General features: G+C 42.2%; 1 protein-coding gene across 2 annotated transcripts in view; it reads left to right on the forward strand.

The window, feature by feature from the left end:
• The first annotated feature begins 11354 nt into the window (after positions 1-11354).
• IL1R2 (interleukin 1 receptor type 2) overlaps positions 11355-18238 on the forward strand; it is a 146155-nt gene continuing 139271 nt past the window's right edge. Inside the window, exon 1 of one of the 2 annotated variants that reach the window (XM_029604816.1) lies at positions 11355-11674. In XM_029604816.1, the coding sequence (XP_029460676.1) occupies positions 11672-11674 (3 nt within the window). In that variant the 5' untranslated portion in view covers positions 11355-11671. The remainder of the gene's footprint in view (positions 11675-18238) is intronic. The other variant, XM_029604815.1, reaches the window with a different exon arrangement.

Genomic DNA, 18238 nt, shown 5'->3' on the forward strand with positions numbered 1-18238 from the left:
TAAGAGGAGATGTGATTTTTTGTTTGTATATTCTCACAGTATCATTCCTCAAAGTATTACATAGTGCTATTAGTTTTTGTGAATATTAAGAAACATCAACTTACAGTCAAACAGCATATACATCAGACATGGACAATGGAAGTAGCTACTCGTATACATTGTTTTATAATGTATAATAGACCCCTACCCCTTTCATCTCCCTCCCCCCTCCCCAAGACTGTGGGTATGGTGTCAATTCAAGGTTTGAGATAAATGTAATCTTATGGGATCACAATGTTATAATTAGATCATGAGATAGTAGTAGAGTGCAACCAAATTTCATAGCGCATTCAAGTTTGATTGAAACGGGAAATAGACCTTTGTTTAAAGGCGGTAATTTTTCCCAGCGTGTGCATAACCCTCACCTGTGTTTGAATATATTGTAATGAAGGAACCTGGGGATCTTTCCAGTATCTTGCTATAGCACATCTTGATGCGGTGGTTACGTATTTAATAAAGTGATTTTGAACTTTATCACATCCTGTCGACTCTTTATTCAGTAAAGCTTGTGAAGGACCAAGAGTTATGGACACATCCAGAATGGTTGTGAGCCATTGGGACACCTGTTGCCACAAAAGTTTGATTTCAGGACACAACCACCAAAGATGAAAAAATGTGCCCTTAGAGCAGCAAAGTTTCCAACAGTGGTGTGAAGTTCCGGGGAGCATATGACACAATTTATCGGTGTAATATACAATTGAAAAAACAGTTTATAACAGTTTTCTATGTGACAAGCTGAGAATAGGCCTTTCCCCAGTTGTGTGTATATTCGTTTCCAGTCCTCTGTAGTCCATGAACACTGTAGGTCCTCCTCACAAGCTTTAATGTGTGAGGACTATAGGAAGGACAACTCATAAAGTAAAGATCAGATTGAATGAGCATAGATCTAAAATTAATACTTCCACCATATCAGCTCCGTTGGTAGCACATTGCATGCAGGTGTCCCTATCTCATGACAGGATTTGGGAAATAGATTTATGAGATTTATCAGCTTGTCTACACAAACTTCCAAAATGGGGTATTCCCATAGCCAAATCCCCTAGGATACCTTTGTGCATTATAAAATGACGTAAATAGGGGAACACATCGATAAATGGAATCATACCTCCAGGTTCACAAACATGGGACAGATGTGTAATCCCCTTTTCTATCCAGTGCTTGAAAGAGTGCAAGTTGTCAGCAGGCTTAAAATGATTATGGAATAGAAAAGTGCTAAGAAGATAATTTCTGTGACCCACTAAATGTTTCTTCCAGTGGTCCCAAATTTTCAAAGAGTTGAACAGTGTCCGGGAGTCGTAGGGGTTCTTTCCATTAATCTTGAGGTTGCCACAAGATGGCAGTGATGGGCAATGACCCAATTAATGCTTGTTCCAATGTCACCCAAGGTTTTTGCAAACAGCCCCTGCTGATACTCCTGAGAAGTTGTTGGCCAAAATCCTATGTAGAAGAGGAGTTCAGCAAAGCCACACTCCCTGCCTCCTGACTGCACCTCAACTGAGGCTTTAAGCTGTGGCCACCGAGCAACCAAAGACAATATAGGACTGATCACAGGGGTGGAGACATCTGGGTAAGATTGTTTCCTCTTTCACTTAGCTATTGCAAAAAGGCACCCCAGGTCAGATCTCATCTCTCCTGGAACTCCAGGGCACAGCATGTTACTTCTGCTACCTTGACTCCTCCAGAATTTGAGGTTACTAATTAGTGCAACTACTCCTTGTAGTGCAAAATGTGAGAACTACTTTTAGGTGTTAAGAGCTGTATTGCATGTTTAGGGATGAACAGTACACAAATATATGGAATACATATCTAAGAGTTATGGTCATGATAGATCCTGATAAATCTATTGCTGCCATCCATATCAAATTGTGTTTAGTCCTAAGTACAGTCACTATTCCTGAGGTTGCTCAAGTCAAAATTGACTATTGCGAAGAAGAAAGTACATCACTATACCACAGTTTTGACAATTAAAATTTACAGGTTTGGTGAGGCTAGTTGTGAATAAGCAATGGGCAATATCACTAAAATTCATGAAACCAGAGCAAAACCGTCCATGGCAATTTGTAATGGGTATGGATTTTCCCAGCATTTTAGAATTGTTGGTGTATTGTAGAATTAATATCACAGTTTTATGACTGAAAAACCAACCTGTAAATGTGATTGTACAGTCTTTTTGCAACATCTGCTGCCTTGGTAAAACATGAGATTTTATTTTTGATGTTCACTTTAGACCTTTGGAAATTTTGTTTGTATGTACATAATGGAAAATCATACAACCTTATCAGTGTTTTTCAGTTAAGGAAGTTGAGTAATGACAGGACATTTCATAATAGGGATTTTGTAAAATGTGGTCTGAACTCAAAGGAAATATTATACAACCTAAGAATTTCCATTTAATTGTTTAGAAAGTAGTTTCCACTATAGACACTCTACTTTCTTCTATAAGAAAGTACATTGCATAATCATTACCTTGTAATTCAATATAAAAAAAAAAGCTCATTGCATTCGGCATGATCTTTTCTCTTATTGTTAGCAAATTTTATTTATGATCTATGCAGTTTTTATGATATGCAAAAGCACATTCTACCTAAAACAGGAAGTATGTCACAATATATTTGTGGGTTTACTATCTCTCACACCATACTTACCAGATGGGTACAGTGCTACCTGCTGGGATGAAACTCACAATATCTTCAAGAACTTTCAGCTCCTTTTTGCCTACACCATCATTACTGACATTACTTCCTCCCTAACACCAGGCTTGTTGCAAGTCCTGGGGTGGCCATCTCCAATCCTCAAGAGCCACAAACAGGATATGCTAGAGATAAATCTGCATGCAATGGAGGTAGTGCACGCATATCTATTTAATGCATATTCTTTGTGGATATTCTGAAAACCTGGCCTGTTTGTGGCTTTCAAGGACTGGAGTTAGCCCATCCCTGTGGTAGTCTGTTGGGGAGAAGACATCTCTTGCTAGTGCTACTCTGTAACATTTTAAGTTCTTTTTTCAATTTCAAATTGCTTGCCAGCTTTTGTTTTCTATGAGTCGCTCTCTTCTCCTGCAGCTATGACCTTTAACCCCCCAGTACAGCGGGATGCATATTGTCACATTTCGATAGCCAAGGTTCCTCAAAATGATCTCTTATTTGTAGTGAATGGAATGCATTTTTAATGCACAGCATTACTCTGAGTAGCACCAGCACGGAGGGTTTTTTTTTGGTGTTTTATTTTAACATTGGTAATTTTTCAACAGGGATTTTTTCTTTATTTGCACATATGACATATTGGTTTGGATTCTATCATTCCAAGAAGCCATATTGGCAAGATACAGAATGGTAGATGTTTAGCAGACCCATGGCTGGGTCATCAGCTGGGAAAAGGCTTGTCATATTCCATGTCAGGACCCTATGCCACTTGGGAGTTGTCTCTAGAGTGGGTAAACTTCTGGAGGACAAGATGGATCAAATCAGAAGTGTAGTTTTTCAGGAGATGACCACAGTAGAGCAAAGCCGTTTTAAATCTGCTGGTGGTTAGTTTCATGGAGTGTCCTTTTGTTTTGGTATTTCAAAGCATAAATTCCTGTCCTTTATTTACCTGCTCTACTCCACCAATCCACTGATGATTTTGTAAACTTTGTCTTATTCTCCTCTATCTCTTTTCCAAGCTGAAGAGCCCTAACCTGTTTAGCCTGCGGAACATCAGCCATGGACCTCCTGGCAACCCGGTCCAACATACAAGTTCCTGACTTCTTCAGTCGCAGACGGGAACTACAATCCCAAGGAATCGATGCCCTCATCCAGGACTGGCCGTAGGAAACCCTGCTATATGCCTTTCCTCCGTGGCCACTACTGGGTGGGATCATCCGCGAGGTAGAATACCAGAAGGGACCAGTACTTCTAGTGGCCCCAGATGGGCCAAGAAGGCTGTGGTATGCAGACATGCGAAGACTACTGACAGGGAGCTCTCTACCTCGCACAGGGACCTGTTCCAGCAAGGCCCGATCCTCCACAAAGGCCCAACTCTATTCTCTCTTACGGTCTGGCCATTGATAGAACTCGCCTGAAGCAGAGTGGATACTCGGGGGCAGTGATTGGCACACTACTCTGAGCACTCAAGTTTTCCACATCTCTAACATTCATATGGAGAATATTCGAAGCCTGGTGTGAAGACCGCGACATCTTCCCGCAGACAGTCAATATTCCCACGATTCTGGAATTCCTGCAGAACGGCTTACAGAAGGGGTTGTCTCTCAACTCCAAGGGGAGGGCGGCAACCTAGCCTCTCACCCGGACATCTCCCACTTCCTGAAAGAGGTCAAACAGATCTGACCACCCCTAAAATGGCCGGTGGCTCTATGGAATCTCAATCTAGTCTTAGACGTCCTAGTGGGAGCCTCCTTCAGACCCATCCGCGATCTATCCCTCCAACTACTAACATTGAAGACTGCATTTCTAGTGGCAGTCTGTTTGGCCTGTCGCATCTCCGAGCTTCAAGCACTGTCCTGTCGAGAACTGTTCCTCAGGTTCACACCAGGATCCATATAGCTTTCCTCCCAAAAGTGGTTTCTCACTTCCATCTAAACCAAACCATCTCGCTGCCATTGCCAGATGAGCATAAGGACTCGGAAGAATCTCGCCGCCTTTGCCACCTTAACGTCTGCAGACTCCTAGTCCAATACCTGGAAAGAACGGAATCCATACGAAAGATGGACCACCTATTCATCCTTCACAGTGGGAAGAAACAAGGGGAAGTGGCCTCGCGGGCAACCATAGCCCGCTGAATCAAAGAAGTAATCAAGGTGGCTTATGTATAGGCAGGCAAGCTGCCACCTCTACAAGTCAAGGCCCATTCCACTAGAGCCCAGGCAATGTCCTGGGCATAAACCAAGTGGATGTCACCCACCGAGATCTGTCAGGTGGCAACATGGTTCTCCATCCACACCTTCTCTAGGTTCTACTGCCTGGATGTTCAGGCCAGGGAGGACACAGCATTTGCAAGGGCAGTACTAAGTGGGCCACGGGCAGCCTCCCACCCAGTTTGGGAGTAGCTTTTGTACATCCCATTGGTCCTGAGTCCATCTGCCACACGCTAGGAAATGGAGAAATTACTTATCTGATAATTTCGTTTTCCTTAGTGTAGACAGATGGATTCAGCATCCCGCCCATGACTGCCGACAATCACAGAAACCTTGGGTGACAATCCCCGAGAACAAGACAAACACGAGTATGCCAAGCTTCCCTCTAATTAGGACACCCATACCTACCGGGTGTCAGCGTTTCTCTGTTGAGTGCACTGGCAGTCTCCAGCTATAACCACATCAGCCAAGTTAATCATGTTAACCAAGTTATGCAAGTTAATCAAAGTTATCCAAGTTAATCAAGTTATTCAGTCACACATATATCCACAATTGCTTTTCGAAGAGAATACTGAAGAGCATGGGGTCTTGCAGGGGTATATGTACTAGGGCTGACATCAGATTGAAATCTGATCCGTCTCCAACTGCTATCAGGAGCACACTATACCCATTGGTCCTGAGTCCATCTGTCTACACTAAGTAAACCGAAATTGTCAGGTAAGTAATTTCTCCATTTTTCACTACACAGTCGATGTAAGCATAGAAATTGTTCTATTGGTAGGTTCTTGCGTAGATGTAAAGGGTAGAAACTAGTGAAATGCAGCAAAGTGTTTCTCTCTGTAGGTTTTCTATAAATGGTTGTGGCTAACAAGTCTTCATGCTTCTCAATGAGAATATCAAGAAAATTAATGACATCAGAATGGTAACTCATGGTGAATTGGAGTTGAGGATCTAGAGAATTAATCCAGTGATGAAATTGTTGCAAATTATCCACATCTGAATGCCACAGAAAAAAATATCATCTATATAACTGGTCAAGAAGGAAACATGCTGAAACATGCTGGAATTGTACATGAATGATTCTTCAAAATTTGCAATGTATAGATTAAGTAGGCTGGGTGCCATGGTGGCATCCATGGTGGTTCCTTGAATGTGATTAATTGTATATTAATCGTGTATCATTTTCAAGCAGTTCTCCATCACGTCGGCACACCATTGGGATAATTAATTTAGTTTCTCTAACGCAGGGGTCAGGAACCTTTTTGGCTGAGAGAGCCATGAACGCCACATTTAAAATGTAATTCCATGAGAGTCATACAATATGTTTAAAACTAAATACAAGTAAATGTGTGCATTTTATGTAAGATCACACTTTTAAAGTACAATAAGTCTCTGAAAATATTACACCAGGCCTTAAGACACCAATACATCTCCTATTAGGAAAACGGACCAAGTCAGGCTGCTATAGAGTCCTACACAGAAACTACACGCCAGCAGAAAACCTCACCTGAATCACGTGCTGACCCTCACCTAACATAGAATAAAGAAATCAAAACGCATAACTAGAAGCATGCAGAAAAAACTGAATTGGAAACTGCAACAAGCCAGAGTCTCTGTATGCAGTGTAACAAAGGAAAAAAGAAACATCACCCATCCTTATAAAACAAATCACGAAATATAAAATCATCAGTAGTAAAACTGTACTAACAAAAAGAACATATTTCGAAACAGCTGATGAGTGGAATATCCAATAATTAAAAACTCATATAAAAAATTTCCAGATACCAACAAAATATTTCAAAATAGCAGACATAAAGACCCAGTAATGAAAAATAATGATACAAAAAATTTTTTGCTCTGCATACCTGGGAACGTTCGATATCCAGGTGTCCTGAGATTGTTCTGAATTAGCAGGAGGAGGGGTGGTTTGCTTGGAACTTACTCCTCTCTGTCACATACCAGCACTCTCTCACACTGGCTCTCAATTACACACCTATACACACATGCTCTCACTCACATATAAACATACTTTTTCTCTCTCACTTATATAGGCTCTTAATTACACATTTACACACATGCTGTCTATCTTTTCATGCTTACACACACACAGGCTTTCAATCACATAAATACATGCTGTCTTTTTCTCTCACACACAGACTCATTCACATGCTTACAAACATGTCCTCTCTTTCTCTCATTTACACACAGGCTCTCAATCACATACTCACATGCTCCATCACCTAAACCAGCTCTCAGTCACACAGACACACATGCTCTCTCTTACTTATACACACAGGCTCTTAATCATACATACACATGATCTCTCTCACACACAAAGGATCTCAATCATACACACATACTCTTTCACACAAACAGGTTTTCAATCACAAACTTACACATACAGGTTCTCAATCATACACTTACATTCATGCTCTCTCTCTCACAGGCAGGCTCTCAATCACAGACATACTCTTCACATATACAGGATCTCAATCATTCACATACATGCAATCTCTCACTCACACACACACACAGGATCTGAAACACACATGCTTGCTCGCTCATTCACTCTCTCTCTCTCCCCCCCCATCCCCACCCCGGGAACTCGCGGCAGCAGCAGCCTCCTCCCAACGCTAACCTCCTTCATTTTCAGCCCTCGCGGAGGAGGAGTCCCATCGGCCGCGGTTGAAGCTCTTCTTCATTTTCCTCCGAGCCGCGCTGCACAGTCTTCTGTTCTTCGGTCCGATGCTGACCACACTAGCGTGGTCTCTTCTTCCCGCGCAAGCACCCGATGCTCACCACTTCCTCTTCCGGGCCGGGGGGGGGGGGGGGGGGCGGGAAGAAGAGAGCATGCCGGTGCCGCCGACTCCAGCTGTTCTGCCGCGTTCCGCCCGGGCTGACAGCATTTTAAGCCCGGGCGGAGGAGGAGTCCCATCGGCCGCAGGGGTTGACGTTCTTCTTCATTTTTCTGCGCGCCTCTCTTCTGCTCTTCGGGCCGACGCTGACCACACTAGCGTGGTCTCTTCTTCCCGCGCAGGCACCCGATGCTCATCACTTCCTCTTCCGGGGGGGGGGGGGGCGGGAAGGAGAGACCATGCTGGTGCCGCCGACTCCAGCTATTCTGCCGCATTCCGCCCAGGCTGACAGCATTTTAAGCCCGGGCGGAGGAGGACCGGAGAGCAGCTGGGTCAGCGGGGACTGGAAAGTGTGGCGACACACTGATTTAGATTTGTCTGCGAGCCAGATGCAGCCATCAAAAGAGCCATATCTGGCTCGCGAGCCATGGGTTCCCGACCCCTGCTCTAATGCAAAGTAGTTTTCAATCACGTCAGCTGTTTGACAGCACAGCCCTTTAAATTTTATTCTCTGAATGCACCTTTCCGCTGATACTGGAAATGGAACGCTATTATGCCATATTTGAACAGTGATTATCACAATAGTAAGTACTGGGGAGTTTTTGTTAAATTGAATTTTTATAACATTGCCCTTATCTTGAATTTAACGAAATTATAGTATAAAGCTTGATTCAGTGGACCTTCTCTAATTGCAGTGATGTAAGCCCTTGAAAAGGGATCGTTAATCCGGAACACGGTTCCGTGTTGTTGAAGGCTTGTATTAACAAGATATGCAAGATAATACAAGATTCACAAGATAAGTGTATTTGAGATGAGACGAAATTTTCCATGATTTCACGAAGTGATATTTTAAGAAATTGCCATGCTGGGTCAGACTAAGGGTCCATCAAGCCCAGCACTCTGTTTCCAACAGAGACCAAAACCAGGCCACAAGAACCTGGCAATTACCCAAACACTAAGAAGAACTCATGCTACTGATGCAATAGCAGTGGCTATTCTCTAAGTATAATTGATTAATAGCCATTAATGGACTTCTCCTCCAAGAACTTATCTAAACCTTTTTTGAACCCAGCTACACTAACTGCACTAACCACATCCTCTGGCAACAAATTCCAGAGCTTTATTGTGCGTTAAGTGAAAAAGAATTTTCTCCTATTAGTCTTAAATGTGCTACTTGCTAACTTCATGGAATGTCCCCTAGTCCTATTATTCGAAAGTGAAAATAACCGAGTCACATCTACTCGTTCAAGACCTCTATCATATCCCCCCTCAGCCATCTCTTCTCCAAGCTGAACAGCCCTAACCTCTTCAGCCTTTCCTCATAGGGGAGCTGTTCCATCTCCTTTATCATTTTGGTTGCCCTTCTCTGTACCTTCCCCATCGCAACTATATCTTTTTTGAGATGCGGCGACCAAAATCATACACAGTATTCAAGGTGCGGTCTCACCATGGAGCAATACAGAGGCATTATGACATTTTCCATTCTATTCACCATTCCCTTTCTAATAGTTCCCAACATTGTTTGCTTTTTTGACTGCCGCAGCACACTGAACAGATGATTTCAATGTTATCCACTATGACGTCTAGATCTCTTTCTTGGTTAGTAGCACCTAATATGGAACCTAACATTGTGTAACTATAGCATGGGTTATTTTTCCCTATATGCATCACCTTGCACTTATCCACATTAAATTTCATCTGCCATTTGGATGCCCAATTTTCCAGTCTCACTAGGTCTTCCTGCAATTTATCACAATCTGCTTGTGATTTAACTACTCTGAACAATTTTGTGTCATCTGCAAATTTGATTATCTCACTAATCGTATTTCTTTCCAGATCATTTATAAATATATTGAAAAGTAAGGGTCCCAATACAGATCCCTGAGGCACTCCACTGTCCACTCCCTTCCACTGAGAAAATTGCCCATTTAATCCTACTCTCTGTTTCCTGTCTTTTAGCCAGTTTGCAATCCACGAAAGGACATCACCACCTATCCCATGACTTTTTACTTTTCCTAGAAGCCTCTCATGAGGAACTTTGTCAAATGCCTTCTGAAAATCCAAGTATACTATATCTACCGGTTCACCTTTATCCACATGTTTAACTCCTTCAAAAAAGTGAAGCAGATTTGTGAGGCAAGACTTGCCCTGGGTAAAGCCATGCTGACTTTGTTCCATTAAACCATGTCTTTCTATATGTTCTGTGATTTTGATGTTTAGAACACTTTCCACTATTTTTCCTGGCACTGAAGTCAGGCTAACCGGTCTGTAGTTTCCCGGATCGCCCCTGGAGCCCTTTTTAAATATTGGGGTTACATTTGCTATCCTCCAGTCTTCAGGTACAATGGATGATTTTAATGATAAGTTACAAATTTTTACTAATAGGCCTGAAATTTCATTTTTTAGTTCCTTCAGAACTCTGGGGTGTATACCATCTGGTCCAGGTGATTTACTACTCTTCAATTTGTCAATAAGGCCTACCACATCTTCTAGATTCACCATGATTTGATTCAGTCCATCTGAATCATTGCCCTGAATCATTGAATCACTGTATTTCTTTGTATATATGTATAGAACTGTAAGCTTTGAACTATGACATCATGTAAATAAATGCTATCATACAAAGCGTGTGGCAGTGCTTTTATTCTTGCTCCACACAAGGGAAGTCCTCTTTTGTTATGTCTGCCTGTCAGAGAGAGAGAGAGAGAAATGCCACGAGCTAGAGAGAGGAGTCACCACTGAAAGAGTAATCCAAGAAGAGAAGAACGGCGCTGCCTCACCACCGGCAAAAAAGGTAGGAACCACAGAGGTGAGTTGCTGCCTCCTTGCAACCAAACAATAGAAAAGCCGGGGGGGGTGGCTGTACGTCACTTGCTTCTACACCACCACCACCACAGCAGAAGGCGGGAAGAGAAAGATAGAAGAAGAACCAACTGCCCCTAAAAGAAAGAGAAACCCAAGAGGAATGGTTGCTGGCATTAGCAGTAACATATCTGTGAGAGTGATTCCATATATGCTTACTGCTATAACATCCAAGTATCGAACCCATTCAGACACTGAAAATATCTAAGTAGCCATCAGCAAAATATAGCAACGCTTCAGCAAGTTGTATGCTTCTCAGCACACCTGTAGGATTTCAGGGTGTCCTAGCGCTTTATCTCACTTTCAGAACATGCCAGTTCATTGGTACAGAAAGCAACAAAATTAATACTTAAATATTATGAATTAATAAGTAAAAGAAAAAATGGCATGCTTACCACAGATACATGCAAACTAAAACAGAAAAATAGTTTTAATAATTTCTGTGCTTCAGAGAAAAATCTTAGTTGATTCTGATTTGGATTTTTTTTAATGATCAATTGTTTTTTGATGCATTATGCTGTATTTCTCCTAATGAATTGTATATATGAAAATAAACTAAATCTTCATAGTGGTCACATGAATCATCTGGGAGGTATCAGCTCTCCACTTGTCACAAGTTAAAAAAAAAAAAAAAAAAAGCTGAATGGTTTTAAATCTAAAGTCATTTCCCCATTTGGGCAATGAGGATGCAGAAAATCACTGTGGAAGTGGAAAACGTGTCTCACAAGCAGAGCGCGTTGTTACTGACATAAAGGTAATTGGGCAATGTCAAAAAGAATTTCCGCCCTGGCCAGAGATGCATATAAACTCTTGCACATGTCTGTTAAATATGAGTCTTCGGTTTCCTACAAGAATCTGTCTGTAAAGTGCGGGGACATTAGATGAGAGAAGGAAAGGAAACGCTTTGCACCTGAAAGAACTCATGGGACAGTGAATTTCCAGACTAGCACGTTCATATCTGGGAAAGCATTGCCAGTCGACTGCTTTGGTTCTTCTCAGAAACTGTTTCAAAGACAGGCCTTTGAAATCAACTCATCAGACCTTAGAAGAGCCCAAAGGAACAATGGTAAGGAGAAACCATTAAACTACAGTACCTAATGAATTGACTTATGGGGGAGTCAAGCTTTACACTGTTCAATTAATATTTACACGTGGATGAATTAATTGCTAGCAGTAGAAGGGCTGCATTTTTTTTTCTAGATATTTTTTTTAAATGGTTATCTTTAAAAGTTTAGTAGACTTGGAAGTTTAGTTTTGAAAGCACTACATAATTTTGTAAATTGTATCAGAAAAGCATATTTATATTATCCACTTTGCACAAATAGTAAGGGATTCCTTTTGCAATGGTGCACACGATTTCCTGAACAAGAGTAAAAATTAAAATGCAATTTCAGGCTCATGAAATGGAGGTCCTATCAAATGAAAGCAGTACTAAAGAATTTTTTGGAAAAAATGTAATCCTAGCCAATGCCTAATATAATACAAATCAAATAGTTGTGCTTGTCTGTCTCTCTATAATCATCAGTTGCCACCAATACCATTTTCAGTAAGTTAAATACATTTTTAAATTCATAATAAATCAGATTCAAAGTTAATTAAAAAAAAAAAATGACTGACATTATTAGGGATATGTATTTGTGTTTTGTTTTTAGTGCACACTAACTTGATTTAGCGTGCACTAAAACAAAATGAAAAAAATGAAACTTAAAAAAAAAAAAATCCAAATTTTCCAGCTGCACAACCCTACAAATTATTATGTGAGTGCTTAAGGTCCTGATGGGGATCAACCCAGAATGGCCTTAAATTTTCTTAGATTCATAATCATAATAACCCTTCAATCAAAATATCCTCAAACAATAGAGCCTTCTCCACAGCGGGCCCCAAACAATGGAACTCTCTCCCTTCAGACCTTAGGCTCGAACAATGCCCAATAATCTTCAAAAAAAGACTCAAGACTTGGCTTTTCACCCAAGCATACGACTGATTTCGACTTCACTATCACTCTTCCGTCTTGGGCAACACATCATGTATCCTACCACCTAATATCCCCAGAACAAATACAATCTCCTCCTGCCTAAGACTGACTACCGTACTTGTCACTCTACCGATCCTAGCTGCTAGTATGTTAGATTTCATTAAGTTAAAATGTTGTTTCTCTTAATGCTTTAAGCAATTTAATCTAATTTATTTAATTATTCTCCCAGCTCTTCTTTTCCTTGTTATATGTAAGACACTTGTGTTATGTCATCCCTAAGTTATATGTAAACCGGAGTGATTGGTAACATTGTTACCAAAACCTCGGTATATAAAAAAATGTTAAATAAATAAATAATGGAAATAAAATGACACAATGGGATGAAAGCAGGAGAGGCCTAATGATTGTATTTGTTACTTGAATTATCTAAAACAATTTTATCAGAACTGCTTCACTAGTCATCGTTAGTCACTAATTATTCCTAGCATATCTTTCATGGATGAAAATGACTAACATGAATTTTAAGACAAAAGTTATGTAAATACACGTGCGTCAAAATTGTCCCAATGTATTGATGGGAACAGAACACACAGGAAAACCTCTCACTAGATATCAAATATGTACACTTGATATTTGTACACAATGAAATCATCATAATTTGTTACTTGCATTATTTGCTTGCTAATTCTTTGGTCAAGTATTTGCAGCGGATGCTTGTGATTGTCTTGAGACTTTGCATACCTATAGTGGCAACTAGCGCAGTGCATCTAACTTTTACAAAGCTCCACTTATCTAACTAGATAAACGACGCTTGACCGTGCCGCAAATGCGCAGTAGAGAGCAGCTCTACTGCGCATGTGCGGGCAGCGTCAGGAAAAAAAAAACATGGTGGCGGCAGCGGCGGGCGGCAGCGGCCAGTAGCGAGGGAGGGGGGAGGGACAGACTGAGTGGGAGGGACGGAGAGAGAGAGTGGGAGGGACTGAGTGAGGGGGAGGGACTGGGAGGGAGGGACTGAGTGAGGGGGAGGGACTGAGTGAGAGGGAGGGAGGGAGTGTGTGGGAGGGAGTGTGTGGGAGGGAGGTAGGGGGTGGGGAAGAGTGAGGGGAGAGGGAGAATGAGGGAGAGGTGAGAGTCAGGGATGGAAGGGGGAGAATGAGGGAGAGGTGAGAGACAGGGATGTGAGTAAGTGGAAGGGGGAGAGGGAGAATGAGGGAGAGGTGAGAGACAGGGATGTGAGTAAGTGGAAGGGTAAGAAGTTGTGGAGCAGAGAAAAAGGGAGTGGAGGAGGGCTGAGGGGGAGGGGATGGGATTGAGAGAGGGTGGGGAGTGACTGAGGGAAGGGGAGAGAGGTGGGAGTGACTGAGGGAAGTGGGAGGGAGGTGAGAGTGAGGGGAAGAAGGCAGTGGGGGACAGAGGGTGAGTGAGACTGAGTGGAGGAAAGGGGAGGAGTGAACGAGGGGAAGGGCGAGAGAGGGAGAAAAAGTGTAGAAGGGTGCTGTGTTAGAAAATGGACTGAAAACAAAATGTAATGTAGCCCGTTTTAACGGGCTTAACGGCTTGTAAATATATAAACAAACATATACCTTTTTTGTTTCTCTTTAAAAATCTGCATAAACTTTACCCTGATATTCTTTACATTTTGGGGATATTTTTGTTATTAAATTAGATGGAACCACTTCATCAAATGGAGTGTAATAAAAACATGAATGCTCCATGAGATCTCATTAATGAGTAGAGACCAATGCAATATCACCAGCAATCATATGCCATATATATTATTCATTTGGTACATGGTTTGTGCACTATGTTGGCATAAATAGTTAAATATCTTAACATTGTGAAATTAATATGATGGTGTACGTTGGTGAAGCAGAGTTAATGTAGAAACAGAATATGACAAGCAGAATCATTGTGCATGGTGGGTGTGTGAGGTATATTATATCATAGAATCCACAGAAACAAATATTGCAAAACAAAACAGCATACTAAATTGTGAATATATGGATAATAAATTAGCAAAGTAATATCAATATTGAATACAGTATCACAGTAAGCTGTACATAAATCAATACAGGTAAATAGGAGACAGACAAACACATTAATCAACTAATAATAAAGAACAAAAGAACAAACACCTCTCTTATATGCCCTCCTCATATAAGCCAGCATTCATAAGAAATCTGGAGGACTTTTACAGGCTCATAGACTCTAAAAAGAACCAGCTATTCACTCTCTGTTCCTCTCAGCTCATCCAATTAGAATAACCAAATGCTATGCTTTATATATCTCTCTGCAAGTTAGGTATTTCAAAGGCATTTCAGTACCAGTTCTTTGATCTTCCATTTGGTAAAAGACATCAATTATTATAACTCATTATCAGCTCATTGGTATTTGTGTTAGTCTTTAGCATTTGATCTTCCCAGATGATAAAGAAATGCCAAATATCATGGCCTCAGATGTTCCTTGGGGCCATCCCTGTTCTATCAGCACATTGGTGCCAGGAAGTCTCAGGAATGAGGGAACAAATGGTAATAGTGTCATCCCTTTGTACAATCTTTGTAGCAATATATTGATTCATACTTATCAATCATTAGCTTCTGTTCTGATCCATAGCTGTCTATTCGACTTACAAAGCTAACTAGCTTTCCTAAAACTATCCTTACACATACGTAGTAACATAAAAGATGCTGGCAGATAAAGACCAACTGGCCCATCCATGTGCCCAGCCATTTCTGTCCATATAGATAAGGATATAGCCCAGCTGCCATCCATGGTGTGTGACCTCTTATAAGACATCACTTCCGATCCAGAACAGCTTTTGCTATCTTCCTCTTTAGTACTTTCCCATCCTGTGTAGATAAGCACACAAGATTCCCTATTTAGTTTGCTTTTAATATTCCTTCCTTCCCATGTCTGTCTTGAACATCCAGCTTCCTAGATCCTCCTGATACAGAGGTATTGCTAAAGGAGGGCAAATGCATCCCTCCCATATCACTTGCCACCCCTTTGCCCCTCCCCCCCCCCCCAACCTTGGCCAGCAGCTGTAAGAGGGTTCAGCTGCAGTACCTGCTTCTGACTTGGGGTCACTTCCTTCTTGAAACATGAGTTGTTTCAACCTTGGGGCACTTGCATTTACAGAGACCCGCGCGGTTCAGACATCTACTTTTTGAACTGCCTGGGGCCTGTGTTGTTCAAATAGTGAATTTCAAAATGGAAGAAGCCCCAAGCCAGAAGCAGGAGCCCAAGTTGCACTGGGTTGGGGGTGGCAGGCTGCTGGTTTGTGAGGAACTCCTTGGGAAGGGAGAAGAACAAGATCAGGAATTTGGGATTTGGGGAAGAGAAGGGACTTGGAAATTGTTTGGGAGAGGGGGCCAGAGCAGGGTAAAAATGGGACTTGAGACTAACAGGGAAGGGGGGAGAGCAGGGGAGGAATGAGGAATCAGAAAAGGAAGTCAGGGGAAGAATGGGGATTGGGAACCCGGTGGGAATCTGGAAGAGTGAGGACTTGGAGTGTGAGAGACCAGGAACTCTGGGATTTCAACGGGGGGGGGGGGGGGGGGGGGGGGAGAGCAGAGGGACTCAGGGACTGGGTAGGTCTAGGAGTGCAAGGACTTGGAGATTAGGGGGGGACTGCAGGGGAGCAGGGACTCAGAAATTGGTTGGGCAAGGGCTTGAGCAGGGTACAAATGGCACATGACTGCTAGGGGAGGGGGAAGAGCAGGTGAAGAATGGGGACAGTAAATGGGGATGTGGGGACTGGCTGAGAGAGCAGGGACGGGGGACTAGGTAGGAATCTGGAAGAAGATGGACTCGGGAACAGGGTGTGGGGGAGAGCAGGGACTCAGGGACTGGGGGTGGAAGGCAGGGGAAGAGTAGGACTTGGGAACTGGGAGAGCAGGAGAAGAACAGTGACTTGGGGACTAGGAGGGAGAGCAGGGACTGGGGGACAACAGGGGAAGAATGGGATTAGTGGGGAGAGAGCAGTGAAAGTTTGGAGAGAGTCTGGGAGAGCCGGGACACTCAGTGGGGACTTGGAGGTAGAATGGAAAGACAAAGCAGGGGTTTGGGGGAAAAGTAGGGACTCAGCATTAGGATGGGTATGAGCAGAGTGTGTGTGATGGGTTAAGAGAAGGAGGCTGAAGGGTGTGGTGGGGTTGATAGATGGTATCTATGACCTGGAGAGAGGGTGAGAAGTGGTAAAAAGAAATAATGGTGGTGTGGGGGAATGTGAATGGGGTGGGAATAGGGCTAAGGAGGCCAGGAAAGAGGGGTAATAGGAGGCTGGGTAGGAGGTAAGATACAGAATATGCTGAAGGCCAGGGAGTGAATGAGTGAAGGGGAAGGAACTAGAGCTGGTTGAGGTTATGTGAGGCAATGGAAGATAGAGGGAGGAGAGTTGGGGAGGAGACGAATAGAAGACAGGAGTGGGAATGGGAGGACTGGGTAGGGGTGAAAATGGGAGATGGAAAGCTGGTAGTAGGTGAGGTGTGAAAAAAAGGGAAACTGAGGATGAGAGGTTAAATAGAGGAAGAAAGGGAATTGAAATTTAGCTATCAATGGATAGAGGCAGAGAAGAGAGAAATAAAAAAAAAATGAAAGGCAAAAATTGTAAGGAATGGAAGAATACAGGAGAGAGAAGAAATGAAAAAGGGAAAGGAGATCCTGAAAAAGAACACAGGAGAGAACAGGAGAGAGACCGGGACTAAACAAATGTAAAAAATAAAAAAGCTAGACCCCAAAGAGAGAAAAGAAAATATTTTCAGTTTTTAGAGATTGGAATGTATTAGCTATGCAATGTACATTTCTTATATCTTTGTGTTCTGCTCAGTTCAGGAGTAAATGCATCTGTTTCTCTTTCTCTGGTGTTGCATTGTATACAGAGTCTGGCTATTTGGGGTTTCACTTTCAGTTTTTGTCTGCATGCTTCTATTTCTAATTTTTGTTCCCTTATTTTGTATTAGGTAAGGGTTGTTCTATGTCTTACACATGTGACTGAGGTGAGGGATTCTGCTAGTATGTAGTATCTGTGTATGGATGCCTAGCAGTCTGACTGGTGTATTGGTGTTCTGGGGCCTGTAGTAATATTTGCAGTGTTGCCCTTTGTCAGGAAGTGTTGCTGTTGAGTCCAGAGAGTTAGTGCTATTAAAGTATGGCAGGTTTGCTACATAGGTTTTGCCTTTTGTTTGCAGAATTTGGTGTATGTATATATGTGTGTATGTGTGTGTGTGTGTGTAATATATATATATATATATATATATATATATACACACATCATTCCTGTTGCATGACTCCATACTCTCCTCAGGATGATGTCTTACCAGACAATCCTAGAATAGGGGAGTAAAACAGTTATCCAGGCCTTTTCTAAGTCATTACTAAGAGCTCAACTCCCTTGCAAGGATATAAGGTTGTTGCCTTCTAGGTGAATCAGAATGAGCTGTAGAGAAAGTAAGATTCTCTCCTTGTGCATTAAAGTGGTTGTCAATTGATTCCATCTCATTCTGCTTATTCGCATCTAATGCACTTAAGCCCTTTTGGTGCTAATTCAGCTCAATTTGCTATCACTTGCTTCTTGGCTACAGATAGAAACTGACTTCCACTGGTCTGCTGTATCCTTCTCGGGCTCAGCCTTCTGCTCTCTAGCAGAATTCCTCC

This window comes from Rhinatrema bivittatum, chromosome 5, assembly GCF_901001135.1.
Source record: "Rhinatrema bivittatum chromosome 5, aRhiBiv1.1, whole genome shotgun sequence".
Classification (NCBI taxonomy): domain Eukaryota; kingdom Metazoa; phylum Chordata; class Amphibia; order Gymnophiona; family Rhinatrematidae; genus Rhinatrema; species Rhinatrema bivittatum.